This window comes from Anopheles funestus, chromosome X (genome assembly GCF_943734845.2).
Source record: "Anopheles funestus chromosome X, idAnoFuneDA-416_04, whole genome shotgun sequence".
In the NCBI taxonomy this organism is placed as follows: domain Eukaryota; kingdom Metazoa; phylum Arthropoda; class Insecta; order Diptera; family Culicidae; genus Anopheles; species Anopheles funestus.
Window position 1 is genome coordinate 13,063,756 of NC_064597.1, and position 26,746 is coordinate 13,090,501.

Consider the following 26,746-nt stretch of genomic DNA (forward strand, 5'->3'; position numbering starts at 1 on the left):
GAAAAATTAATTAAATTTAGAAATTAAACTGTGCTGCTGTGATTTATTTATTACAAAATCATACAATCCGCTCAACAAGTGTTTTTAAATATTTCTACATCAGCCGAAAATCTAAAGATATTTATAAGCCCTAAAACAAATCGTATTCTAGAAAAAAAAACAATCCATTTACATTTAATGCTGTTTATTCAAATCAAGTAATATTTGATTAATGTTGTAATCAATTCAATTAAACTGATGTCTTGGTCGATTTTTCTTTTCTGAATTTGAATGAGAAATATTTTCACTTCAGTCTGAAGATGATATTAAAGCTGCCCTGTACTAAAACCGGCAAGACAAAAACAAAACAAAAATCCCTACGGTTTGTTTGTACTATCGCGCATGTAGTTTGCAAAAGCAACACATGGTAAAAATGTCCTTAAGTGAAGAATCTAACCGAAATCCTCGTGTTGATATCGAATACTGGTAAGGTTTTTCAAGTTGTATAAAGATACTAGCTAATTTGGTTCTTATTTCTGGCAGTAATGTGTGCAATTCAAAACCACAGTGCCTGGAGCTGGCGAGCATTATACGTGAACAGATTCCCGAGGCGGATGTCGTATGTCGCACAGGTAGACGCGGTTCGTTCGAGGTGCAGATTAACGACACTCTGATACACTCAAAGCTAAGCTCATTGGCTTTCCCACATTACGATGATGTGGTACAGAACGTACGTAACGCACGGGACGGTCTGCCCGTAAACAAAGTGGCCGAACAACCTATCACTGACTGTGTGGTGCAGTAGAAGGTTTTATGTCTTTAAAACATATTAGTCGTTGCTCTTTTTTAGACGTTTATTATTGAACCATCCTTTACACGCTGTTACCACGCAGCATCGTGATCGTGAAAGAAACATGCTGTTATTTTTTTATCAACCATCAACCAATCTATTCATTTACATTATCAATTACACCCGAAACCGTAGCACCACAGGAAAGCTCTCTTTCTAAGGCAGCTGTACCATTTTCGGCTGGTGTGCCATCTTGGTCATTATCTTCGCGTGACAAATATACACCGAAGCGCATCCGTCCACCAAACTCCCGGCTGATTGTACGCAGCGGCTCTGCTGTACGTTCGCCACTCGTCTGATCGATGCAGATCATCTGACAGCGGGTGCAGGGACCATCGACGCTAAACCCACTCTGCCCTATCCGGACCCGATGCCAGTCTGATTCCTCCAGCGGACGAGCCGTTTCGATTATCAGATTGCCGCGGAAACGATCGACCAGCGAATCGAGCGAAGGCATCTCTGCCCCATCCCAGTCGTCTACCTTGTCTCGCAGCCACCGCACGGACGTTCGATTGATAAGTAACAGTTGGGCTTGATTATTAAGCGAAAGTTCTCTCGTCGTTCGTCGCTGCAGGCGAGCATCGTGTGCTGACTGGCGTAATAATCGCAACCCGGACACACCGAGTGCCCGACTCACCCAGTCCGCACAATCGTCCCCACAATCCACGCCTTGCACACTGTCCCGACACACCTTCGTCTGGCAGAGTTGTACCGCGGAATGCACTGCGTCCGTTTCCGCTGGTTCGTCGAGTTCGATTGCCAGCTCGTCCTCGAGTTCGTCGTGCCGCAGCGTCATACGGTTCTGTTCCACCGTCGGTCGGATTCGACACATTTCGGGGAGCTTTTTCTGCGTCATCGCAACACCATGCTCGTCTACGATCAGAAATGTACGATCGTACCGCAAACCAGTCGCGGCCAATGGCCAATTACCGTCGGTTACACGATGTGGTCCACATGATTTTACCGGATAGAGGCAGATCTGCACCAAACGGGGCCTATCGTAGCTTTTGTACTGGGCAAGAATTTGATCCCGGGACAAGCTGCAACCGGCAAGCGGTCCAGTAAGCGAACGACGTACGTAACAGCGCCGAATCATCGCTACCAATCGGTCGATATCGGCCGGACGCGTACAATATCCAAACGAAACGCGCACCGAACCGGTCGGTTGTCCGTCAATGAGATCGTTTGCGTCACCGCACACATGCCCAGCCCGGTAGTGTCGCAAAAGATCGTCATCCGCGAGTCGTAGATGACGTTGACAGGCGCCTGGATTGCAGAAGCATCCGGTGCGCAGGTAGATACCGTGGTTTGCGGCCATGCAAGCAACCTCTGCGAACCCGACGTGGCTGCCATCATCGTTCAGCACGTTAAAGTTCACAATGGCACCCTGGGAAGCCGGGTCCCCAAACGCGGTATCGTGATACAGCTCTACCACCCGACCACCGTTAGCGTGCTGGAGTGCTTGCAGCTCACGGAAGCAGTAGCGTGCGAGCTGAAACGTGTGGCGCTGGATGCGTTCCATAGTTGCGCCCGGTATGAGCCGCTCGAGTGCATCCATACAGGGCAGCAGGGCTGTAATGGACAGGAAGTTGATCGTACCATCCTCAAACCGTTCCGCTAACGTGTCCCGCTTCTCATGAAACGCGTTCTGGCCGCTCATCGCTATCTTTACCGTACCGCCACCATAATATCGTCTACCCGCCAGTAGCAAATGTTCCGCGTCCTTACGTACCAACAATGCACCCAATCCGGTAGGGTAGCTGAACCGAAGAAAAATGAGAACAAAATTTAAAATCACACCAGCCAAACCATGGTGGATTACAAACTGTTCACTTACCCAAATATTTTGTAGAACGAAACACACACAAAACTTGGCCGAAAGCGGGTAAGGTCAAGTGGGCTGGTGGAGACGTAACTGGCCGCATCCAAGCACACGTGGAATTCGTCCTCTCCATAGCCACGCAAGCCATTTCGTTCTACGAGCTCGATCAGTTCCAGCGGGTACTTTACACCGTTAAAGTTGCACTGCGCCGGAAATACGAGCAGTGACGGTCGGAGACGCTGATGAACACCCTTCGGTTCATTGAGCACCTGCAGCAACTCCGTACGCTCAATCGGACGAATACGCTCGGTACGTACAATTTCGCGCATCCCCAACACGGACGTGTGACTGTCGCGCAGATACACGAACGAACCCACCTTATCGGGTTCTCCGAAGCCGAACGACTCACCAAGCAGCTTAAGGCTAGCGGTCGTACCAGAAGTAAACACCAGACCGTACTCGGTCGGTCGCGTATTAAACCAGCGCAGAATTCGATATCGTACCAGATCGATTAGGTCCTCCATCGTGCGGCTGGTATGTGGGTTGCAGTACAATCCACTCGCAAGCAGCTCGTGAACGGCACGGAGCTGCGACGCACCGTACAGTGCCGTGCCAGCATGATCCAGATAACATTTATCTGTAAGGAGAAACAAACATAAGACAAAAGATAAATTTACAAACATCACAAAGAAACGCACCTTCTTAACTCGGGCTATACTAACCGTTAAGGCGTAAGAAATCTTGTTCAATTTTTAACCGTTCCTCCTCGGTATACTCGTTGATGAAATCCATCATCACTGGGTCACACGGGCTAGTGCAAAGCAACTACAACAGCTGCCACTCCGCTGGCAACCAATTGATAACTGATGGTAAATGATAGCGGTCGAATGACGCGTACAGATAACCACTTCTCGTTGAACTGCCCTCGGTTAGCAGCATACAACCGGGCTTCCAGCATACATCTCACGCTTCGTTCCGCTGCTGCCACATTTAAATCCAGCATCAAAAGCGTTTACTCATTGTGCAAAATTATAGTCAAATCACATTGTTGTCGTTCCGGTTCCGGGAAATCATGTTGCTATGGACGTACACCGGCGACGAAGAAAAAGAAAACATAAATACCCAGCTATCTTCAACAGTGTAAACAAATGAGACAGTGTCTCTACGTTTCATTCTTAGCTAGCTTCGCAAATGATTGATTGGTTCGACATTTCCGTCGTGTACATTTGATTTCCTTCCCCACCGGAATTGGAAAAACTTGTCGCACTTCGTTCTTCTATTTCCCGCACGGTTGATTTTTGATTTAGCACGAACGGAAACCACATGTGGAGGTGGTAGCTGTGGCGTGTTTTTGTAACCCATGGTAACGCTTGATAAGCACCATAACCTTCCGGTATAAACCTGTATCCGGTTTTGGGAGCATCGCCAGTTGTCAAGATTTAATCGCTGACAGTGAAATGGTAAATAAATACTGCGCTCACGAAAATTACACCACGTTACGATTTTTTTAATCATAAAGAACGGTCTGGCGTTATCGTTTTCACAACGATAAAATTAAATTTTCCATCTCCCACCGCCTAGAACAAAAGAAAATCCAAAAAAACAGGTGGCTGCCAGTTGTCTGCGCATATAAAATCTCTGTGTTGACAAAATCGAAGAAGAACGAGCCGTGTATGTGTGACATCAATAATAAAAATCGTACCGAAATGAATCAATGGATCAAAGAGGAATTATCTAAATGTTTACACTTTGATATACCAAAGGAATTGATCGCGTAAGTGTAGCAGAAAACAAGTCTTTCCCCTAAACAACTTGTTAATGTATCTATTATGTATATTTTAGCTATATTTACACCATCCAAAATGCTGACGAGATCGACGGATACTTCCGGACTCTGCTTGATTACAACAATCCGCAACATACGGCGTTTATGCGCGAGCTGAAAATTAAACTTGGCCATGCCACTTCCGAACTCCCGACAGGGAATTCGGAGCCAACCGCAAAGAGCAAACAAACAAACAGCAAGCAAACAAAATCATCAAAAGCTGCATTAACCGTAACGCCTTCAACCGGTAAATCGTCGACAGCAGAATCCGGATCTAAAAAGAAAACCAAGTATGTTAATTTGTACGGCCAAGATGGGGAGCTAGCGGATGTGGTATTGCTGAAAGGGCGCCATCACTGCGATTGTCAGGCATCGAAACATCGGCTAATAAACAACTGTCTTCACTGTGGTCGGATCGTGTGCGAACAGGAGGGAAGTGGTCCGTGTCTGTTCTGCGGTAGTCTCGTTTGCACCGAAAATGAGCAACGAATGATCGAGAGTTCATCGCGTAAAGGTGACAATCTGCGGCGCAGTCTGATGGAACAGAACCGCCCGGCCGGATGGGAGGAAGCGCTCGCCATGCGGAATCGTTTGCTGGAGTACGATCGAAACAGCGAAAAACGCACGACGGTCATCGATGATGAGTCGGATTATTTTAAGACACACTCTATATGGCTGTCCGATGCCGAGCGCAAGAAGCTTGAAAAGCTGGAGGAGGAATTGCGTGAGAAACGGCATGCTAGTCGGTTAGCCCGTAAAGTGACGTTAGATTTTGCTGGTCGCCAGGTGCTGGACGAGGAATTGCTGTCCAAGGAGGATGTGGAGGAAATTTTTCGCCAGGCGTCTCTGGTGGATGCGCCACAAAATAGCGCCGAAAGGGGTAAAGAAAATAATGATCCCGGTCGCATGATGCACGATAATGACGACGTACATCCGACACTGTGTGGACCAGCGCCGACGGTAAGGTTTTTTCGAATATCAGTCATTTGTTATATTGGGTCTGCGGGAAACGCATACAAATTCGCTTCATATAAAACTATCATACATTTTAATTAGGTTTCCTTTTTTAACTTTTTCAGTTCATCGACATCAGTACCGGAGGTCCCGCCCCGTGTGCAGTTCGCCCTAGCGGCTATGATGGCGTTTATAGCCGGGTGCAGGACAAAGAGTTTCTCGAAGTTTCCGATATGCGCCATTGTCTGTCTATGCATCAACCGTGGGCATCACTACTGGTAGCCGGTATCAAGCGCCACGAAGGTCGTACCTGGTACTCGTCCCATCGCGGTCGGCTGTGGATCGCAGCCACAGCAAAACCAGCCAGTCCGGACACGATCGGCGAGCTGGAGAATTTCTATCGCAAGTTGTATGATGATGATGCCATCCAGTTTCCCACCCAGTACCCGTCCGGGTGTTTGCTTGGTTGCGTATCGGTACGTGATTGTTTGCCCCAGGAAGAGTACCAGAAACAGTACCCAAATGGTGAATCCGACAGCCCGTTCGTATTTGTTTGTGAGGAACCACAAGAATTGCCTATTCGCTTTCCAGTGAAGGGTGATCACAAAATCTGTAAGTTTTATTCAAATTTTTCTGTATATCATATTGCTAATCTCAGCTTCTTTCCGAACTACACTAGATTTACTGGATTCTGCAATTCATCAGGCGGCTGTCAAAGCGTTACTACGGTTAGCTAAACAAAACAAAAAATTGGATGATTAGACACAGTACAGCAAAACCTCTCTGCTCGATTACATCGCTGGTGATATAGTTTTTGTTCCTTTCACTTATTTGAATTTATATCTTCCTCTTCTTCTTCGTTTAATGACGTATAAGGTCATGCCGGTCATTTCTGGCTTCACTAGACTTATATTTACCACGAATAGTCATTCCTTCCTACGAGGGGACGATCCGCATGGGATTTCATACCCGGTCCTGTCCTGTCGAACTGACGTCGTTTAACACATACACCACCAGGCCGCCCATATTTGTTTATATCAAAGTTTGGCAATTGGCTTAACTCCATCTTTTCCAGAAGCATTCTATGCGTATTGTTTATCTGCTGAAATGTATCTATAGTCAAAAAATTTGATTCTTATTTAATTTTCTACTCTAGCTACTAGTATTGTACAATATGAGGGGCTGAAATAAAAAGAATGCTTTAAGCTCATATGCAACAGAACACTTATTGATAATTCGGTTAATTTGGAGAAAAAGTGCGAGTCCATTTTATCCATTTTTATATTAATGTTATTGATTATCATCATCATTTTTATTTTTATTATTATTATTACTATTCTTATAGATTGCTCGTCACTTGCCATAATATTTCTACATTAATAAAACAATACGACACCGTAGTCGGCGGGTAGACAGACGATAACAGGCTCAAAACCTTTTCCGGATCGCAAATTCAGATGGAGAAAACTTCTTCCGCCTTGTCGAAAAAGAGAAAGAGAATAGAAAATACTTGACACAAACGGCTAATCTGGTTCGGTAACTAGACAACTTGCAATTCACTATGTATGTGCATATGAATGTGTGTATATATATACTTTCTGGCTTTAACGCCGTACATTTGTTGCGGGTAGATGCCACGCTTGAAAGACGCCATACATAGCAGTCTAGGTCTGTCCTACGCATTTACGTAAAGTTGCTTAACCGTAGAACAAACAAGAGAAAACATATTTAATGAAGACAAAACTAACAAAAAAAGAAACTCGTCTCAAATACAAAATAGGACGCCATCAGCCCTGGCACATGGGGAAAATGGCTAGCAGAGTAACTTAAAAAACAAGAAAAAAAACAAAACGGCCATAAACGATAAAGAACATTCTCATTTTACTCTTTGCTGCGCGAACGCAACCATAAACATAGCAGAGCACCAAGCCGGAAGAGCACAATCAACGCAAACAGACAGGCAATGTCCAGCGTAAAGTCTTCCACGCGGAAGTTGAACGTTTCTAGAATGATTTCTCCCGATCGTGGACAGGTGACATTCGCACGTGTGCAGGCTATTTCACCATCGGCCACCGTGCTCCACTGGTTGATCAGGAGCGCTTCGTTCGCATACCGGAACCATGACAGATAGGACAGATATTTGAAGTATGCGGGCACCGAGGCCGAGTTAAGAAAGAAGCCACCGAAGATTAGGAACGGGATGACTACCGGCGGTCCCACTGACAGTGCCATCGAAATGGAAGAGCTGGCGCAGGAAATCAGGTACCCGAACGAGGTGGACACATTCGCGACGAGTGTCACGATGAAGAGCGTAATGAAGTAGTGGGTCGCACCGGCTCGCAGTCCTATCATCGGGTACGTTATGGAGGTGAAGACGAACGGTACCGCAATGAACAGTGGCAGCTCAGCGATTGTTTTCCCAAGGAAGTATGTGTCGACGCGGTACAGCCGGGAACGTTTTTCGCGCAAAAACACGGGCAGCTCGGCAGAGAACACATTAATTACGGCGAACACATTCTGGAAGGTCATGTTAGTGAGGAACAGAAACAGCGAACCATTGATATTCATCACACCGTCCTGGTCAAGCACCTGTCCGAAGTAGATGGAACCGATCAGTGTCGCCACCATCTGTGGTAAGAGAAGATTAAAAGAACAGAAGTTGAAATTTTGAAGAAATGACGTTCTCCATTTGGTACACCACTGTTACTTACTGCTGTTTGCAATAGGCGCACTTTCACCAACATCGGATCCTTCAGAACACTCAGCCACGAACGCCAAAGAATGCAATAGAACTGTGTCCACCAGCTGGAACGATATCCGGTGCTACCAACTCCTTCCATCGGTTGCAGCATGTACGGTTCATCCATCCCCTTACCTACAACGGATGCCGTTTCGAGTACTTCACGCGCAATAGGGCTGACCGCGAACGAATCACAGATCTTCTTGATCATGTCACGGCACTCGGCTTCCTTGGCCGGGGCGATCGCCAGCATCTGCACATAGAAGTCGGCCGGATTGTAGTTGGGCGGACAGGGAATTCCTAATCTGTGGTGCGAGAAATTAGAGCAGAGTGAAGATGTTGTGCACACCACAAAAAAAACCCCAATCACCGACTACTTACTGAGAGAAAAACTCCGCCGACTGGTAGGGTGAACCGAGAAAAGCTACACGACCCTCCGCAACCAGCAATATCTTGTCGAACAGGCAGTATAACTCGGAGGATGGCTGGTGTATGGTGAGTATGATGGTTTTACCCTTCATCGCCATACCTTTCAACACCTGCAGCACACTGTGAGCCATGAACGAATCGAGCCCGGAAGTGGGTTCGTCACACAGCAGCAGATGTGGATCGGTAAGCGTCTCCGAGGCAAACGCGAGACGCTTTCGTTCTCCACCCGAAAGTCCCTTGATGCGTCCGGGTGCACCGATGATTGTATCAGCACACTTCACCAGTGAAAGCTCCTGCAGTACCTCCTGCACGCGATGCTGCTTCACGCTCGCTGGTACGTCTCGACCCATTCGCAGAAGCGCCTGAAACACCAGATGTTCACGCGTCGTCAGCGACGGTATGAACAGATCGTCCTGCTGTACGTAGGCACAACGAGCCCGCAACTGTTCCGCATTGACCGGCACACCGTTCAGGGCGCGTACGGCATTCGGTGATATCTTTACACCTGGTGGCGAACGGAAGGCGAGTGCGTTCAGCAGAGTTGTCTTACCGGCACCGGAACTACCCATCACCGCAAGGAGCTCACCACTCCGGGCCACTCCCGTCACATTTTTCAGCAGGTGTTTGCGAGGGTTAAAATCCTTACGCTGACGTGTGCAGCAGTTGCGGATCCGAGCGCACAGCGGTTCGCGCGACTTTCCATCAGACGGTGCTTCGCCGAATACGTCGATCTCCTTCCAGGTGTAGGTGAGCCGATCCTGTTGGGGTATCTGACCCTTAACCGAACCGTAGCTCTTCGGTTTCCACACCTGTATCAATGTTGCCTTGTCGTTCGTTAGCGTCGTGTTGAGCGCATCGTCCATCTGGTCCTGGTAGCTACTGCTGCTGTAGCGCTACAGCAGCAAAGAAAGTGATGAAAGGGAACGGAATCATTTATGATGAGAATCATAATCATGAACAGGTAAGCTTCAGTACGGATCAATGCTACTCCTATTTTCAACAAGCCATCCCATTATTCCAATGACAGTGACCCACTACCGGAAGCAGGAGTGTTAGCGCACCTATTGAAATGCTCATCCAGACAGGCCACCACATTTTGGGCCATCATCGTCTACAAGCATGACAGGAAGCAAACGACTATTAGGAGAATACACCCAAACAAGGTAAAATAAACGAGGCAACGAATATTCTGACATCCTCAACTAAACATTACGTATGAGGTGACGGGAAAGTCGTAATTTCTCGATTCACAGCTTAGCCTCCATGTGCACTCGTAGATCTCACGCTGTACGACCCTCAGACGGACGAAGGTATAAACGACGTCAGCGGTGACAAATCGAACGCAAACAGAAAAAGAAAAGAGAAAAGAGAGAGAAAAACAATAGAACCACTATTATCAAGACCTCATACTAGCTCGGCCATGTGCTTATCGGTTGCACATTGTCGAATGTTTCTGCTTCCATTGTAGGAAATTCTACTCTCTTATCAAAATTGTCCATCTCTTAAATGTCTTTATACTGCTGGAATGCTGAGAATAGAGGCACGGTTTAATGATAAAGCAATAATCAGCTTAGAACAGAAGATTTTAGTACAGGTTTAGTACTGACACAGGTTTCGTAATAGTTTTAATATTGATAAAGGAGATCATCAATAACTTTTCTTTGTTTGATGAATCCTTTTCTTGTTACAGAATCAGCACATCATTGCTCTATAGTTTGTATATGATGTGTTTGCCGCATACGTTAACCTTAGTGTGGTTAGTATACTATTATATCACAGACATATTGTACGAATGGCGGCTACTTTGTCGGTTACTTTGTGGCTGCCGCATGTATCGTTTAAGTCTGTCGGGTTCTTCATGGCGTTTGACGGGTTACTAATTGCGTTAAATCCGATGTACGTCGAACGTGGAATCCAATCAGTTGCTAATAATTGGGTACGTTGTCATTGGTAGTCCCCAGTCCCAACAGGCACAACGGAGTAGCTGACAGTTCGGTGGGCTTTAAGCTGGTAGCGATAGTTGACAGCGGCCGGAAGGGTTACACTGGCATGTTTGCAAAATGCGAGAAAAACAAGCTGAGAAAAATGCAACAAAAAAGAATCACTCGGTGGTTTTGGCCCGGCAGCACACTGAACGCTTCATGTAGCGCAGTGGGAACGGGAGCACAAAAACCGCAAACGAATCAGCAAGACGTACTTAAAAATAAAAGGCAGTCCGGGCAGGTTTCTCCACATTGGCGACATTCATGGGATTGTGGTTCACGATAAACTGGAAGGACAGCTGAATGTCTCGCCAAGCGCTGCCAGTTTGGCCATCCCAAAAAATGTTGTCTTTTTTACTGTTGTTTGAAGTTGAATACGCATTCCACTGGAAACTCTCTGTGGTTTCTACAGCGACGGCCCATCAAGTCGAATTATTTAAAAATGGATATTCATTGAAAGATCCTTAGACGTTGTTGGACATACCCGTATTGGACGCCATCTCGCCACCGTTAGCTGACGGGTAGTTTTGTCGCGCGTTTGTACGCGTTTCCGATCATGATCATCGGTGTGATGTCGTGAGAAGAAAACCTACAACTTCCCCCAAAAAAGGCAAACCGAACGACAGATACCAGGGGCGGACCGTTTTCAATGCCACTTGCACCGATGTCTAATTATATCGACGGGGACAGCACATGCTACCATTTTGTGCCGAGTTTCGGTTCAACATTTGTGCCACAACACACTCACTGCACGCTGGTGAGGCAAAGAAAAGACCTAGCGGTCGTGCTGGTTGGGCTTTGCATAGTCCGGAACTGCGCCCACAACCCGTCCAGTGCTGGTGTGGAACGTAGTGAAATTAGATCCCTCACCGCGCAACCTTTTTTCCGACGTTGTACTGCTTCCATTGCGCTGTACACGCCTCTAAGTGGAGCGGGATGAATCAATGCAAGGGCGGGAATGTGGTAAACCAAATAAGCCGGACGTGTGTATGTGGGCTGTTTGTACTGTTTAATTACTTCATAACAGTTTTCCACGTATCTTCCAAACCGATAGATCTAGTGTGTTGCATAATCAACATAGAAACATTGTAGCACTAACCATTTTTTTTCTTCTAAAACGTCCCTAAATTCCTTCCCTTTTGTTTGCAGCCTCTTCGTTCGCCAATGGGTGATCGATGGTCGGGTGGAAGTGATAAGCGACGATCATTGAACGATCCGTCAGAGTTCGTTACATTGTGATTACAGCGCCGAGGCACGTCTTATCATTGCCCGAGCACACATTAAGAAGCTGTGTTGTTCGTTACGGTGCACTGAACATTCGGCACGGTTCATCAAACAAGAAGTTCACTGCGAGGCTGAAGAATCAGCAAAGCAATTTCAAATTAATTAGAGTTCGCAGCACTCGACAGTGGTATGCTTCCTGCTTAACTCCCTTCAGTTACCGAATGACGACCGTGTTTGTACGCAAAGAAGCTGATAGAATAACAATTCGCTAGTCCACACAGTAATCACTATTAGACGCCATGTATCCCTAACCTACATCTAACACTTGGCTCGTTAGTTGAGGTTATGGTCTGGACACCAGTAACACCGGTGTCACCTTACACCGGATCCGGTACTCAATAAGGCGTAGCAAACGTTCGGAGTATTCTCCTACCCTGCCTAATGTCTGGGGCAGCTGAACTGTTAATACACCGTACACGGCACTCATTCCATCAGCATCGGGCTGATATCTCGCATTGGTTGTTGTCAGGCTTCATTATCCCACCGTCGCCATTTGCTTCCGGAAGATAGTTAGACGCGCCCTGGCGCTTATGGAAAGTGAAAGCTTCAGTTTTTTTTCGATTCAACAACCGTTAAAAGTGCTAGAAATTGGAAAACATTTGAAGGTAGAAAACCTCCAAACATTATTTGGACACTCCTTGTGGAATAGCCGAAACAGTGCTAACGAGTAAACACAATACATCATGTGCGCTTCACTTCCTCATTATCTCTAGATGCAATGATCCATGTCCTTCTTCCCTCTGCTTCTCTCTCAAACACGATAGATGCACAGAGAAAACCCCGGACAGCTGCATTCCATTTCCCCTGGCTCAGTTCCACCTTGCAAACTGGTTCATGGACGCCGGCGCCTTGTTTTTTATTTACTCCAAGCTTGAGCCACTATACTCAACGTAACTTAGTCGCAAGATCTGCGTCGTAATGCGCCGCTCACCAATGCCAGATGAACGTATGTCCCGCATGATAGGATGCTTGTTGTTCAGAAAGGCAACAACCGGACCCTGGAATGGGTTGCTCTATCCTGGCGAGTCAAGGGCTTAACGCAATGTACGCACGGAGAAATGTAGATAGCTACTCCCAAGAGTACAATGGATTGGACTTTGCAAGTCATCAACATTTCTTCTCCGCCATCTTGTCCACTTTCTGCGTAGTTTTGCTAACTTACCCGGCTGGAGCTGAGGGTTGTTTTTGATTCACCATCCCCGTACTGGTCGTCAGTGTTGATCGTCATCCTGCGCGTACGTCCCGAGATGCAGTGAGTTCTAAATCGCGACGGTCACTTTCAATCCTGCGACACGTTCGATTGATTCCGGTAGTTGACAACAAGGTTTGTCCAAGTAGATCGTGTGGCTTCCTAGCTGGTCCTGCACGTAGCAAAAGACAAACGTCGAAAATGAGATTAGACGGTAAAGTTATCTGCAAATACCATTCATATATTACACGCTCCTGCATCTTCTCCCCGAATTTCCCCGCTCGCAACGCTGTGTGCGGCTATCAGCAAACATGCTAATGCGTATTCTCTTCTGGCGATGATTCCTAATGAGCGTATGCTGAAGATCTGACATGCCTTTCTAGCGCTTTTAATTTCATTTGATTTTGTACAATGTGTGTATGTGTTTTTTGTTTGTTTTATTTTTGCACTACCTCAACATAAAAAGTGTTCCTCCCGGACGTTTGCAGCACAGCTTGCGGATCGGAATACATTGTTGCTGGGTTGTTTTACCCAGTTTTATTTGAATATTTTACACCGTTCATCGTGAACTTCTACCTATTACCGTAATCCATAAGAATATTTCATCATCGTTCGCTTCCGATTTCCGGTCGCATTTCACAACCAGGTTATGGTTAGACCACCGGCCTGTTCCGTTCCGATTGGACGACCTTTTACTTAACCTCACTTTTTTCCTCCCCTCGTAACCGATCAATGGTGTTGCCTCTGGTTGACAAAAAGTGTTCCAACTTGTAGTGACAACAACAAAAAAAAATGTCGATCTATTTAAATGATTGTGAACATCTCTATGAAAAAAATAACCACGGCTAGAAACAATCTTGTGAAAGTCCCTGTTCCATAATCAACCAAAGGGTTTTTTTTGGTCTTGTTGTGGTTGTGATTCTCGCCCCATTAAAACCCAGCGCTCCATGTTGGCTATATGGACGTTAACGATGCTTCTAATTTAACAACTCTTGCCGTGATGTGGCTAATTTCAATAGCTTATACGCGTTGTGTGATTAGATTTGGTCGTATACAATTGTTTACATTGGCCATAGAAATGTTTCTTCATTTTATTTAAACTTTGTTTTTTTTTCTATATTATAACCTTCTTCACTTGTTCACGTAGAGGAGGGATATGCTGAAGAAAAAATATACTTAAATACCTAGTAGCAGATATGAATAGACTGGCTATACAAGTGAATATCATAATGAAGTTATCCTTCTATAATGCACAGTCTGAAATTGCAAGAATACATATAAGTAATCGCACAAGAAGCAAACCCTCTGTTTTGGAAAATGCCGCTTCATTAAGGGGGGAAAAAACCGGCCGGCAACGATCCATTACCTCCCTAGGTAACGTCCCGGTACGTTCCGGGAATGTAAGGAAACATAACCTGCCGGCGGTATGCATTTGCCGGTATCCGTTTACAGTTCCGTTGTACGCGCGGCAAAACTAATCCGATTGGCTTCATCACAAGCAGGCTTCCCTGGTGCCTGTGTGTTGTACTTTCTTACACTTTTGCTGGGAAAACAATGTGTTGGGAAACCGAGATGGAGGGTGTTCCACCTTTTGGGGAAAATCTACCAATCCCTTGATCTACGGCTTCTTCAGAACGCTTAGAGATCCTGATGTACGACAAGTGAACACAAATATTTAGAAAACGGAAAACTTCCCACTTCCCCAAAGGAAAAGACGACAAGTTTGTTACGGTTCCGAAAAAAAAATGGTACGGCACTGTATCAGCTTCTTTTTCTTTCCTGTTCCTCCTCGATCAGCATCATTTTACTGTAAATGAGTATGATAACATTTCCCTTTTTTTCCCTCACGTTAATTCGGGAATGCTTTCCGTTTTCATGTGATTTCAGAAATAGATGTTTTAGAATTCCTTTTGCGAATTATACATTTTTTCAGCTTCATACGTCATTTATGGGTTGATCAGATGAGCTTTAAATCGTTGAAGCAATGGTATCATTCTTGATCTAGATGAAAAGGACGATAAAATGTAGAAGCAGCCAAAATGGCGCTCCTGATTTGATTGTGGCGTTTGACGGGATTGATGTGACAGGATAAGATTCGTTTTGGAATTGCACAAAACCGGAGAATAGACTTATCAAGCGTTCCTTGAACCTTTTCCTTTTTGCTAACTGCTGGTTTGCAGATACACAACAACACAATGGATTTTTTTGCACATCACTCACACGCAAACGAATAGCAGCCATTAAAAGTTTCTTACACGATCAAAATGAGATGATTTATAATAAAAAAAAATAACATCACCTTTCGATTTTCTTCTTGGTTCTGAGGCGCAGTCGAAGTGGTCGGAAAAGCGTTGGAAATTCGTATGCAAATTTACACCCACATTAGTACATTCACATATACACGCACTAAATACAATATTAAAAAAAAACTAGTACACAGTGCTTTAGAGGTTTCGGACGTTGGCTTTTCACATCGAAGGCTCTCCGAACAAATCGCTGTGGAGTGAAACACGCGCGCGCACCGCTCAGCAATTTTGCTACTGCTCCGGCCAACGATCGAACTGGAATGAACGCTGGGCTACCGCCGCACCGGGTAGGAAAATGAACTAGGTTCCTCTTGTCTCGGTATTCGGTGTCGGCTCGAGTGTGTGTATGCGTATGCACGCATTTGCTTATACTGGAAGCAGTGCGTTCGGGAGTAGAGGAGACGCATTTATTCCGTCCTGCCTTTCATTTTTATACGTCACTCGGGATGGATTCATTTCTACTCATCGACAGCCTCATCCATAATTACTGTTATCAAACGTCGGAATTTGGATGAAAAGGTCCGTTGGCATGATCTACTTGATTACTAAACTGTCCTTTTTGCATATGTCAAAATGATCACACTCAGGATCTGATGGAGTAGTTATGTTTCGGCGTTGCAGTATTTAAGAGAAATTTTGCAGTTGACAGCTAGTAAATGTCTGCGTCGCTTTATAGTATGAATCTCTCTATTTACTACTAATAATATTTTTTTTAGTTGGGTTAAAGCTAGCAATACTTCCTGACCATTTTTAAACAAACATTAAAAAAATATGTATTGTCAGCTTTATATCGAAGCTAGATGTATTCATTCCGTAGAAACCTTTGGTCGATTCATCAATGAGTGCTTCATATTTCAGAACGCTCATGTTTTATGAAATTAGAATTTCGAAGCGATCCAAAACGTTTTCTGTGCGGCATTACGACTGATAAGGTACGGAATCTGATCGCAAAAACAAGAATTAAATTCCAACGTTTCATTGATCATACTGATCGCCACAGGAGACGAAAAAAAAAACACAGCCGCTTGATCGTATTATGGCGGGGAAAGTATCAAGCAATTTAATTCTGGTTCGCGAAACAGATTAAACAAAAAAGTGCTCCACCGCATTCAATAATCAAAAGTATTGAAGCTTGCGAACTCGGGCGTAATTAAATGAGTTGTGTGCAAAAAAATAAACTAGAATGTTGCACTTATTATATTAAAAAAAGCATGGAACCGTTGTCGCATTTTTGATAATTCTTTCACATCGAGCGTTGGAGGCTTTAGAACCGTGACGGATTGTAGGACGATAACGAACTAGAGCGTTTTATTCAAGTTTTCGTTTGTTGTTTTACTTTTGCTAACGGCTGTGAGCATTCGCCACAATCGCAACTGAGGCATTATTCAAGGTTTTGATACATGACCGAAGCGAAATGCTTTGGCCAGCCATTATTGGCGAAACGGTAATTTACGCTTTTCTTTTTCAAATGGATTCAATGTTTATCAAAATCTCCAACATGGGAGCGTAACTATGACAAATGTCTTAATTAAGATCACGTTGGAATTTCCTGTTTCTGTTTTTTTTATCACGATGCAAAACATGCGCTTGCAACTACTGACGTTTGAGTATTTGATAACTGTTGTAGAGTAGTGTAGTTTTAATTTTCGCGTAAAGGATGTAATAGTAAATCATGTTCTGTGATTGAACTCAATCATATTTCCAAAGCATGAAAGTTTGTTACCATGTAAATACGTGTAAAAGAGATTATTGTGGAATCTATGTTGTGAAAAAAAGGCTTTACGGAACATTAATTAAGCTTTGGAGTTATGCTAATTCAGAAATATCGAAACTTGTAAATCACACTAAACATTCAAAATTTTACATTTTGCTCAACAACTGTTCTCATTCGAGCGAATTCTTAAATAGCTTTTAAGTTTATTGGAATGTTTTAAACGTTCTTCAAAAGTTCTTCTTGAACTTTCTCGAAACGCAGATGAAACTAAACTCTCTCTTCTTGGCTTTTAACGACCTTACAGGACACGCCGCCCATTTCTGGCTTACTAGACTTATTTTTACCACGTAGCCGGATAGTCAGTTATTGTTAAGGGGGAACGGTCCGGATGGGATTTGAACCCGGTCCTGCCGTGTGGACGGGCGCCGTTTATCACATGCACCACCAAGCCGCCCCTAAAAACTGAAACTAAAGTAAATCTGTTTAATTATTAAAAAAATGTTAAAAGATTTAAAATGATCTTATTGTCATCTTAATTTCTCCCTGTTTTATAACATACATTCATTCTTATCGTTTGGTATGTATACAATTCAAAATAAAAAATACTAGCAAATTCCACCATGAAAACTAAATTAAAGCAAATCAGTATCCCTTTAAATTTCATTCATAAAGTTTTCTCGTATGATTCAAAAAATTCTTTTGAAGGCAACCCTGCATTTGCATGGTGCACGTAAACATTGGCACAACCTGCTGTCAACACTGTCAGCTGTCTTTTGTTCAGCGCTTGTAATCACAACAACAATAATCTTTGTTGTTTATTACGGTGAAATAATTGAACGTAAGTACTTATTGTAATACATTTTAAAAGGTAAACTCCACAACAATCAATACTTGTGAAACTTTCAAAAAATTCTTAAGAAACAGGACGCCAAAAGCAGTGTATTAATTAATCGATTTTATTAAAAGAAAGGTATCGAATGAAGATAATTTAAATTGTTTTCATTGTCGCTGTGTTTTTAGTATCAACGTTCAAGGCGCTTGCTGGAAAGGGGCGTATCGGTTGACCGGCAAACATACTGCAAAGGTGTCTAGTGCTTCGGTGTCTAGCATTGCAACGTGCACGTTGGAATGAAAGTAACCAACTCGTCGACGGAGCGCCGTACTGCGTCCGAATACCAGAGTGGCAGCATATTTCGCGGTTGCTCCGTCGAAAGCGGAGCGGTGGTACCGATGGCACCATCGAAGCTGAACTACCGTATCTCCGTGCTGACGTTCTTTGCGAAGGCACACCCGAACGATGAATGCTGCGGTACGAACGGGTTACCATTGACGCCCAACTCGATTGGCATTTTTGGTCGCGCACAGCTGTTGAAATCCGATGCACTAAGGCACGAAAATCTGTGCACCTATCTCGATGCGATTCGGGGCAAGCACGGTAAGAGAATGTCTTCGTAGTATTCAATCTAAATCCTTCAATCAAAAAACGACACTTCCTCTTTGCAGAACGGACTATAATCGTGCAGGAGTACGTCGGTTGCCCATTGTCGGAAACATTCATCGGCGAAAACAATAAGCAGGAAACGTTACTGCGTATCGGGTATCAGGTGCTGAGTGCACTGGCCCATCTAAATCAGTGTGGGCTAGTATGCCGCAATCTCGACCCGAGCAACATAATGGTTAGCCGTGACTTTGGTGTAAAGTTGTACAACTACGGACTTTACCATATGACGTGCGGCGGTCGGTACGTGTCGTTCCCGATAGGAAATGTTCGATACCTTGCACCCGAAGTGCTGCTGGGCAGTCGGGAAAACGTGAAGAGCGATGTGTGGAATTTGGGCATCGTACTGGCCGAGCTGGCGCTTGGCTGTACGCTCTGGGAGTCGCTAAAGCTGTCCCAGATCATCCGCAAGGTGCTTAGCCTCGTCAACACGCAGAATGTGTTCGAAAAGATTGCCCGCGAACACAACAGGCTCGAGGTGTACGAGGCGATGGACGCTGGTCTGCGACGCATCGTGGAGGAATGTCTCACCATTTCGCCACGGAAACGTCCCCTAGCGAAGGAAGCGCTTGACGATCCGGTGTTTGATTTTGTGCGGCTTTGCAATTCACCAACGGCCGATAGCAGTGGACTTACGTTGGTGGAGAAGCATCTATCGCTTAGCCAGATTTACTATCTTTGGCAGCTGGCCGGTGGAGATGTGCAGCAGGAATTGAAAAAGGAAGGTCTCATCAAGAGTGAGGCACCGATACTTTCGCTACCCAAGTAAGCACTCGGTGAAATGTTCCCTTTTTGCTAAAACGATGTAGGTCTATTTCTAATACTTGCTGGTCCTATTTCATTCTCTAACCCCTACAGCTTGGTAATGCTGAATGGTAAATCAATCTCACCACCGAAGAGCCAAAGCTTCCTGCACGACAATCGTATCATCTTCCTCAACTTTAACACACTCCTCGAGCGGCTTTCCGCCATCCCGGAGGAGGATTATCTGCCGTTGATTTACAACACGGACGCGTACCTCGAATCGCCCATATTCAAAACCGAACTACCGCTTGTGATACGCGAGCGGGACATGATTTATCAGTTCCATCGGATCGTGCTGCTTAACACGCTGCTGCAGGGCTATCCGTACACGCACGATCTGTTGCGCTCGTTTGCCGCCAAAGATATACCGCCGTTGTTCCGCGGTCAGGTTTGGGCCTGCCTGCTCGGGGTGGTCGAGAATGGGATGTACGAGCGGTTGGACAAGTGCAGCCCGACGCACACGGACCGGCAGATAGAGGTAGACATACCGCGATGTCATCAGTACAACGAGCTGCTATCCGCACCGGAAGGACACTCGAAGCTTAAGCGCTTGCTAAAGGCATGGGTTTCAGCACATCCGCAGTACGTTTACTGGCAGGGTCTAGATTCGCTCACCGCACCATTCCTGTACCTGAACTTCAACAACGAGAAACGTGCGTTTCTCAGCCTGTATAAGTTCATACCGAAGTATCTGCATCTATTCTTCCTGAAGGACAACTCGTCGATCATTAAGGAGTATCTGGTGAAGTTCTTTCAGTTGATATTCTTCCATGAACCAGCGCTAGCTAAGCACCTTCACGGCATCAACTTCATACCAGAGTTGTACGCGATTCCGTGGTTTTTAACAATGTTTAGCCGTAAATATTTGCTAGATTAGAAATGTGTCGCCCGAAACTTTACATTCTAAACATTTTGTTGTTGTTTCTTTTAGATGTTTTTCCACTTCATAAAATATTTCATCTCTGGGACAAATTGATATTGGGTGACAATTCGTATCCACTCTTTATCGGCATTGCTATACTGAAGCAGCTCAAGAGCACACTGCTGAAATCGGGCTTTAACGAGTGCATCCTGCTGTTTAGCGATTTGCCCGACATTGTGATTGAATCGTGCGTCAATAACTCGGAAACGATGTACCAGTTCACACCGAAAAGCATCACGTATCGGAAGTACGCCCTGCACGAGGAAGGACCGGAAGAGTTTGTACGTTTGTACGAGAGGATGGGAGGATGAAGGTTTGAATAGATGGTAAAGGTTAATTTCCTGTACGCTTCGTTTCGTTCGTAGGATCTTAACTACACAGAAGACGATCTGCGTGAGGTGCAGGCGGAGCTACATCCACGCATCAGCGTGTACGATCTGATACGGTTGCTGCGCGATCGGCCTGCCAGCACCGCCATACTCGACATTCGCAGTAGTCTCGACTACCGCAAGGTAGCGATTGAGAACAGCATCAACATACCGTTCAGCTCCGTCTCGCTGAAGGAGCCACGGCTCGATACGCTGAATGTACCACGGCTGGAAGCGTACCTGCGCCGGCAGCCCATAATAACGATCATCGTCAGCGTGTCCCACGAAAATGCGATGTTGTTTGCGAAGTTTCTGGTGGACAGTGACGTACCGTATGTGGCCGTACTGCACCGTGGCTTTGAAGCGATCTATCGGACGGACGATAAGTTAATACTGCAAACGTTCGATTACATAAACACACTCGCGAAACATCTAACACCGATCGCATCGTTCACCGAGTGAAATCGTATATCGTAAGTAGTGTCTTACGCTGTGGCATCCATTCCTTATAGTCCCACACGCGAACGACAGTGTATCAGACTAGAATCTACTGAAACGAAGAAGTTTATTTATGCGTTACGGAAGGCATATAGATATTATTTCGATTAGGAAAAATCCCTCCTTTCACCATCCCGCTGTGTGTAAAAGTTTTGTGTTTATTTTTGTTTAGATTTCATTTTCAAAGTGTAAAGAAGAGCGTTACTCATTTATAATTCATATTTGAGCAGTTAACCGAGAATCAATTAAACAAATCGTGTACAACAAAAGGCATCACAATGTTTCTGCCCAATTTCGGAGGCTTACAATACAGTTCGGAATAGGTTCGAACACAAACAAGATTAACCGGAATAGCCTTGCCTTCAATTTAAATCATTTTTTAAGTAGAACAATATGGCACCGAAAATGTCAATGTATTTTACCAGAAAACGCAAAGCTCAACAGGTTCTAGATATCGAACACGAGACACAGAATCTATCGAGAACAAACAGAGAATATATAAACAGTGCAATAGTAACACAAATACTCTATAGAATTAGGGTCTGGTGCCTGTCGCTCAATCAGCAACTGAACGAAATATGATACCAAAACATAAATAGTAGTCAATTTGCAAAATTATCCATCAACCCCTTTCCCGCTAGTGTTGCGTTTTTGTTCGGTCACAGTTTTCGTTTTCACAAATTGAAGGCTAAATATAAACAAATTAAAAAAACGCGACAATCGAGAAGTGGTGATTAGCAAACAGGAGGAGAAAGGTTTAATACAAGGTGGTTTTAATCACTTCCTCAGCCTCTTTCACGTGCCACTGGCTGACACCGACGGCAACGGTAGCAGCTTCCGGACGGCCACGGTATTGAATCTACAAAATGAAGTTGATTATTAAGATTTTATCGTTTTTTTCTCTACCATCTTCACTTACCCTTCGTTCACACATGTTTTCAAAGCGCGGCTGCACGAACGTCCATGCACCCATGTTTCGGTGCTCTTCCTGGCTCCAAACGAACTCACGCGCGTTCGCATACTTTGCCAGCTCGTCCCGTATGGCCTGCACCGGGAAGGGGCAGAGCGATTCTAACCGCACCAGTGCGACATCGCTTATCTGGCGTGCTTTTCGTTCGGCCTGTAGCGTGTAGTAGTGCTTACCACTACACAGTACGACGCGCCGTACACGCTTCGGATCGATCCGCCCACCGTGTTCCGGGTCGGCCAGAACCGTCTGAAAGTGTGTACCCGGCGCAAAGTCCCCGTGCGTTGACACGCAGTCCGAGAGGCGCAGTAACGTTTTCGGTGCGACCACCACCAATGGTTTCCGGAAGTTGCGTATCATTTGGCGGCGTAACGCATGGAAGTATTGGGCAGGTGTGGATGGATTGATAACCTGCAAATTGACCGCATCACCGTCGGGGCTTGTTTCACGCGAGTCCGTCATCTGCAGAAAGCGCTCCATGCGGCAGGAACTGTGCTCGGAAGCGGCACCATCGTAACCGTGCGGGAGCAACATCACCAGACCATTGCAGACCATCCATTTAGCTGCGAGATTGTACATACAAGAGATACCAATTAAGACACCTGATCGTGGAACACTCGTCCAGAACTTACTTTCACCGCTAACCAGGAAGGTATCGATGATGATTTGGGCACCGTTGAAGAAATCACCAAACTGTGCTTCCCACAGTACTAAGCTGTTGGGACTGTCGATAGCCATACCGTACTCGAATCCGAGCACAGCCTCCTCGGAAAGTATACTGTTCGCTAGCTCAAACCGTCCCGTATTCGGGCTGCTCGCCGCCATTGCGTTCAACGGAATGAAGATTTCGTTCGTCTGCTGATCGACCAACATGGCATGGCGCTGGGAAAACGTTCCCCTGCCCACATCTTCGCCGCTCAGTCGAACATTATATCCTTGATACATCAAACTTCCGATCGCCATCGTTTCCGCCGTTGCCCAGTCGATCCGTTGACCCTCCGCAAGCCTCTTCAAGCGTGCGTCGATGTGTATCTTCTGGAGATGCGGATGAACATTCTAAAAGTTGTTTGTAAAAGACATTTCGTCAAACTGTTCTTTAGCAGCTTAAAAAAAAAAACATCAAACAGACACTCACGAAACCTTCCGGAAGCTTCACACTCTCCTGCCCGATATGACTGAGCAACCGATAGTCAACACCCGTGTTCCAAACGGTTACTTCATCGCCCGGCTGCTGTAGACCACTCCACTGTTTGTCGAAATAGGTGCGCTCCGGTTCGTACTGCTCATACGCTTGGAGTTCCGCCGTCAGGTAGTTCTGATGACTCTTCGAGATGGCGTCCACATCTTGCTGGTCGAAAACACCGGCCGCGATAAGCTTTTCCGCGTACACGTCCGGGATGGATTTGCGTGCGTGTATCACCTTGTACAGCAGTGGATTTGTCATCGTTGGATCGTCCAGCTCGTTGTGTCCCCAGCGTCGGAAGCAGTTTAGATCGATGAAGAAATCCTTGCCAAACTTTTGTCTATATTCAACGGCAATCTTCGTAACACCCGCGAGCGCCTGTAGATAATTGAGTGAGTAAAGTGAATTAGACAAAAAATTTTATCGTAAAACATTGAGTACCTCTTTCCGTTCTTTTAGTTCTACAGCTGTCTAACGCGCTTACCTCTGGATCGTCCGCATTGACGTGTATCACCGGTGCCATGATTGATTTTGCCAGATCGGACACGTATCGGGTACTGCGACCTCGTTCGGCTGGTGTCGTAAAGCCGACCTGATTGTTCACGATCAGATGAACCGTACCCTCCACCTCAAAGTGTGGCACATTCGCCATCATCAAACATTCCTGGTTAATGCCCTGTCCGGGGAAGGCAGCATCACCGTGTACTTGAACGTTCAGCACCTTCGAACGGTGGTACTCCTCCACACCCTGTACATCGTACGGACCATCATCAAGTGCGAGTTGTTTAGCCCGCGCCTTACCCATCGACACGGGATTAACCGCCTCCAGATGCGATGGATTGTGGAGCATATTGAGATGAAATGTTTTTCCACCGACCGTCACATCTGTTGTTGTATCTGCGAATAGAGAAAAGTGCCGCGATGAGCATGCTACGCCAGGCTTACTGTGTGCACCGAGCAACTTACGAAAATGGCTTGCAATATCACACATCGCCTGCGCGTCGGCAGGAAATTCTGGGTGACCTTTGAACTTCTTAAATATCTTAGCAGGACGCGTTCCAAACAGGGTTGTTAGTACGTTTAGCTTTCCCCGGTGCGGCATACCGATAACGATGTTGCGCAGATCTGCCTCACCGGCACATCGGAACAGTTCCCAGTAGAACGCCATCATACTCTCGGCACCTTCCCCACCGTACCGCTTTACGGTCGGGAATTTGACCGCTAGAAATTGATCGAAGGCTTGCGATTTAAGCATCAGTTCGGCGATTTCGCGCCGTTCGGTGACGGTCGGTTCGTGCTGGAACAGTTGTTCATATCGTGCGGCTAGCCATTCGCGTTCCTCTTCCGACTCGATGAACCCTAGCTCGATACTGCACGTTCCACAGTACATGCGGGCAAGCAATTGGTCCAGTTCGGCCATCGAAAGTGCCTGCCGTTGTGGTACATTAAGTAAACCGGTCGGATCGATTCGATCGCCTGAGGTGAGCCCATACCGAGAGTATTGAAGCTCTGGCAGCTTGCTGTCATTCGTCTCGGCGGGTTGAAATCTGACTGGATCAATCGTTGCAACACGGTGTCCATGAGTGCGATATGCCTCTACCCATCGGTACACATTGCTATTGCTGTTACGCTTTTCCAACACCGCTGCACTGACTCCTGTTGTAATGAGGTAATCGGGAGGATCATAATTTAATGGCACAGTAAGCAGAAGAAGAAAAGAACAACATTTCGCCTAGATAAGCATGACGATGTGCTGCTAGTTAGTGTGATCTATAGTAGGACGAGTACAACCTCCTTTGCCCAATGCAGCGTGGCAAGGCCATCGTCAAGCAAACCTTATCAACGGATGCGCAGGTACGAGAGGAATCCACATACTTCAACTTGAATGGCTCATGTGGACATCAGTATGGACGGTGTGATAAGGAGCTTAACAAAAGCACTCAGCAACTGATCTTTGCAAAAAAAAAACACACTACACACACAGATACTGACAGTTTGGTGATAGAAGGAAGTCCTAGACTATTGTACACCAGGTGATTAAACGCTTGGGACAACGTTTGATAGTAGAAGCATATTTTAGTCAGTTTTTACAACCATTGATCGTGAAACATTACAGCATCCATTGGAAATGATATTGAAGCTTACCTTCGTATCGGGGGGCAGGTCTTGGCCGATTGCCAAATACACCCTTCGTGCTGTGGTATCCACGCGACAGTAACAAACGGCCCAACATCTTTAGGGTACGTCTGATTGCAAACACACGCGTAAGGATCTGTGCTCTTCTTGTACGGCTGGTATCCTTCTCGCTACCTGTCACGTATCCCCGTCAGCTTCCACATGCACACACATGCAACACTACGCACCAAACAAACGCATACACAGCAAAAGCAGAGTTGCTAGACAAACTGATCACGACTGGTAAGGAACGTTCTATTCTAATACACTAGACCGCTAGCTGTGGGCGCGCCTCTTTGCATTAACGCGTGAGAACACACTGAGTACAGAAAGGCAAAGGGCTCGCCAAACGCTTCCACACCAAGAAGCGACCGGTGAAGGAATACTGAAGATTACAGTGCCTGACAACGGCACGCCGAACACCCGGACCGTTCTGTATCAGTTTCGGCGCTGATACGCAGCCTGCGACATACGCTTCAACCGTATGGAGTATGCGCGGCCGGTGTATGCGTAAACATGTTTACGCCCAGCACACTTATTTATGTATGTGCATAGGGCAACAGTGTGAGTACGTCTTCGTCGATAAGCCGGGCGCAATTTGTTTGTCCGTTGTGTGGTGGTACGCACTAGAACAAACGTGGCGGAGTAATTTCTATAGTGAAGTGACGTAGCGCAATGACGTTTGTTTATGCTCTCAACATTAATCCAATCCTGTGCTAATTAGATCATTACTATTTTACGCATAAGGATGATTATAGGAAATATTTTAAGAAGAATTTTTAAGAGTATTGATTGAAAGTAATACGTGTCAGGTTAAAAAATTGACTTTATTTTACATTTTATTACACAACATACTATCTACTTTAGCAGATCTTTATACATCTGGTTCTTTGAATTGCCATAAAGCGTTGACTATGAGGAACCAATATGACGACCTCCACTTCAAGATAAGCGAAACGACAAATCCGCTATGATCGTTCAATTGGCAATTAACAAGCGTTATCGTACGTCATAGTTTAAAACTAACACACTACCACGTGGCTGAGGGACAGCGTTGATAGCTTCTTCTACTGTAATACGCTTAGACCAGGGGCCTCCAAACTTTTTAGATGGCGGGCCGGTTTGAGTGGAATAGCCGCAGCTGAGGGCCAATTTCGAGATCTCTCGGGAGGGCATCGGGCCGTATTTTGGAGACCCCTTAGACTTAGAAAATCGCTTACTGATGATCAACTGAACCGTTCAAAGTGTCTTGATGAT

General features: G+C 45.6%; 6 protein-coding genes across 10 annotated transcripts; 3 read left to right on the forward strand and 3 right to left on the reverse strand.

Moving 5' to 3' along the window:
* The first annotated feature begins 329 nt into the window (after positions 1-329).
* LOC125768333 (migration and invasion enhancer 1) lies at positions 330-909 on the forward strand. Its single transcript, XM_049435797.1, has 2 exons — positions 330-465; positions 523-909. Exons 1-2 carry the CDS (start codon positions 404-406, stop codon positions 782-784), a joined length of 324 nt encoding a protein of 107 aa, XP_049291754.1. The 5' UTR covers positions 330-403; the 3' UTR covers positions 785-909.
* On the reverse strand, positions 816-3,993 carry LOC125768287 (molybdenum cofactor sulfurase). 3 transcript variants are annotated; one of them, XM_049435734.1, is made up of 4 exons: positions 3,895-3,993; positions 3,374-3,729; positions 2,667-3,288; positions 816-2,589 (listed from the first exon to the last, which is right to left on the reverse strand). In XM_049435734.1, exons 2-4 carry the CDS (start codon positions 3,444-3,446, stop codon positions 927-929), a joined length of 2,358 nt encoding a protein of 785 aa, XP_049291691.1. In that variant the 5' UTR covers positions 3,447-3,729; positions 3,895-3,993; the 3' UTR covers positions 816-926. The 3 variants fall into 3 exon arrangements, with proteins under 3 accessions (XP_049291691.1, XP_049291682.1, XP_049291674.1); XM_049435725.1 differs by having other exon boundaries at positions 3,876-3,990; XM_049435717.1 differs by having other exon boundaries at positions 3,374-3,984.
* Positions 3,993-6,640, forward strand: LOC125768327 (activating signal cointegrator 1). The gene is made up of 4 exons (XM_049435784.1): positions 3,993-4,425; positions 4,494-5,436; positions 5,556-6,042; positions 6,110-6,640. Exons 1-4 carry the CDS (start codon positions 4,325-4,327, stop codon positions 6,190-6,192), a joined length of 1,614 nt encoding a protein of 537 aa, XP_049291741.1. The 5' UTR covers positions 3,993-4,324; the 3' UTR covers positions 6,193-6,640.
* A 5-nt stretch (positions 6,641-6,645) lies between these two features.
* LOC125768302 (protein white) lies at positions 6,646-15,860 on the reverse strand. Of its 2 annotated transcripts, XM_049435756.1 has the most exons (6): positions 15,354-15,860; positions 13,028-13,226; positions 9,813-9,884; positions 8,552-9,492; positions 8,142-8,475; positions 6,646-8,058 (listed from the first exon to the last, which is right to left on the reverse strand). In XM_049435756.1, exons 2-6 carry the CDS (start codon positions 13,091-13,093, stop codon positions 7,312-7,314), a joined length of 2,160 nt encoding a protein of 719 aa, XP_049291713.1. In that variant the 5' UTR covers positions 13,094-13,226; positions 15,354-15,860; the 3' UTR covers positions 6,646-7,311. The 2 variants fall into 2 exon arrangements, with proteins under 2 accessions (XP_049291713.1, XP_049291705.1); XM_049435748.1 differs by lacking the exon at positions 9,813-9,884 and having other exon boundaries at positions 15,354-15,833.
* LOC125768275 (TBC domain-containing protein kinase-like protein) lies at positions 9,457-21,790 on the forward strand. 2 transcript variants are annotated; one of them, XM_049435695.1, is made up of 7 exons: positions 9,457-9,560; positions 9,627-9,762; positions 18,095-18,509; positions 18,578-19,337; positions 19,431-20,233; positions 20,308-20,579; positions 20,664-21,790. In XM_049435695.1, the coding sequence occupies exons 3-7, from the start codon at positions 18,203-18,205 to the stop codon at positions 21,126-21,128; spliced, it is 2,607 nt and encodes an 868-aa protein (XP_049291652.1). In that variant the 5' UTR covers positions 9,457-9,560; positions 9,627-9,762; positions 18,095-18,202; the 3' UTR covers positions 21,129-21,790. The 2 variants fall into 2 exon arrangements, with proteins under 2 accessions (XP_049291652.1, XP_049291661.1); XM_049435704.1 differs by lacking the exons at positions 9,457-9,560; positions 9,627-9,762 and adding an exon at positions 17,795-17,912.
* On the reverse strand, positions 21,302-25,950 carry LOC125768270 (probable 2-oxoglutarate dehydrogenase E1 component DHKTD1 homolog, mitochondrial). Its single transcript, XM_049435681.1, has 7 exons — positions 25,460-25,950; positions 24,281-24,970; positions 23,799-24,211; positions 23,267-23,692; positions 22,764-23,187; positions 22,084-22,694; positions 21,302-22,023 (listed from the first exon to the last, which is right to left on the reverse strand). The coding sequence occupies exons 1-7, from the start codon at positions 25,545-25,547 to the stop codon at positions 21,922-21,924; spliced, it is 2,754 nt and encodes a 917-aa protein (XP_049291638.1). The 5' UTR covers positions 25,548-25,950; the 3' UTR covers positions 21,302-21,921.
* Between the last annotated feature and the right edge of the window lie 796 nt (positions 25,951-26,746).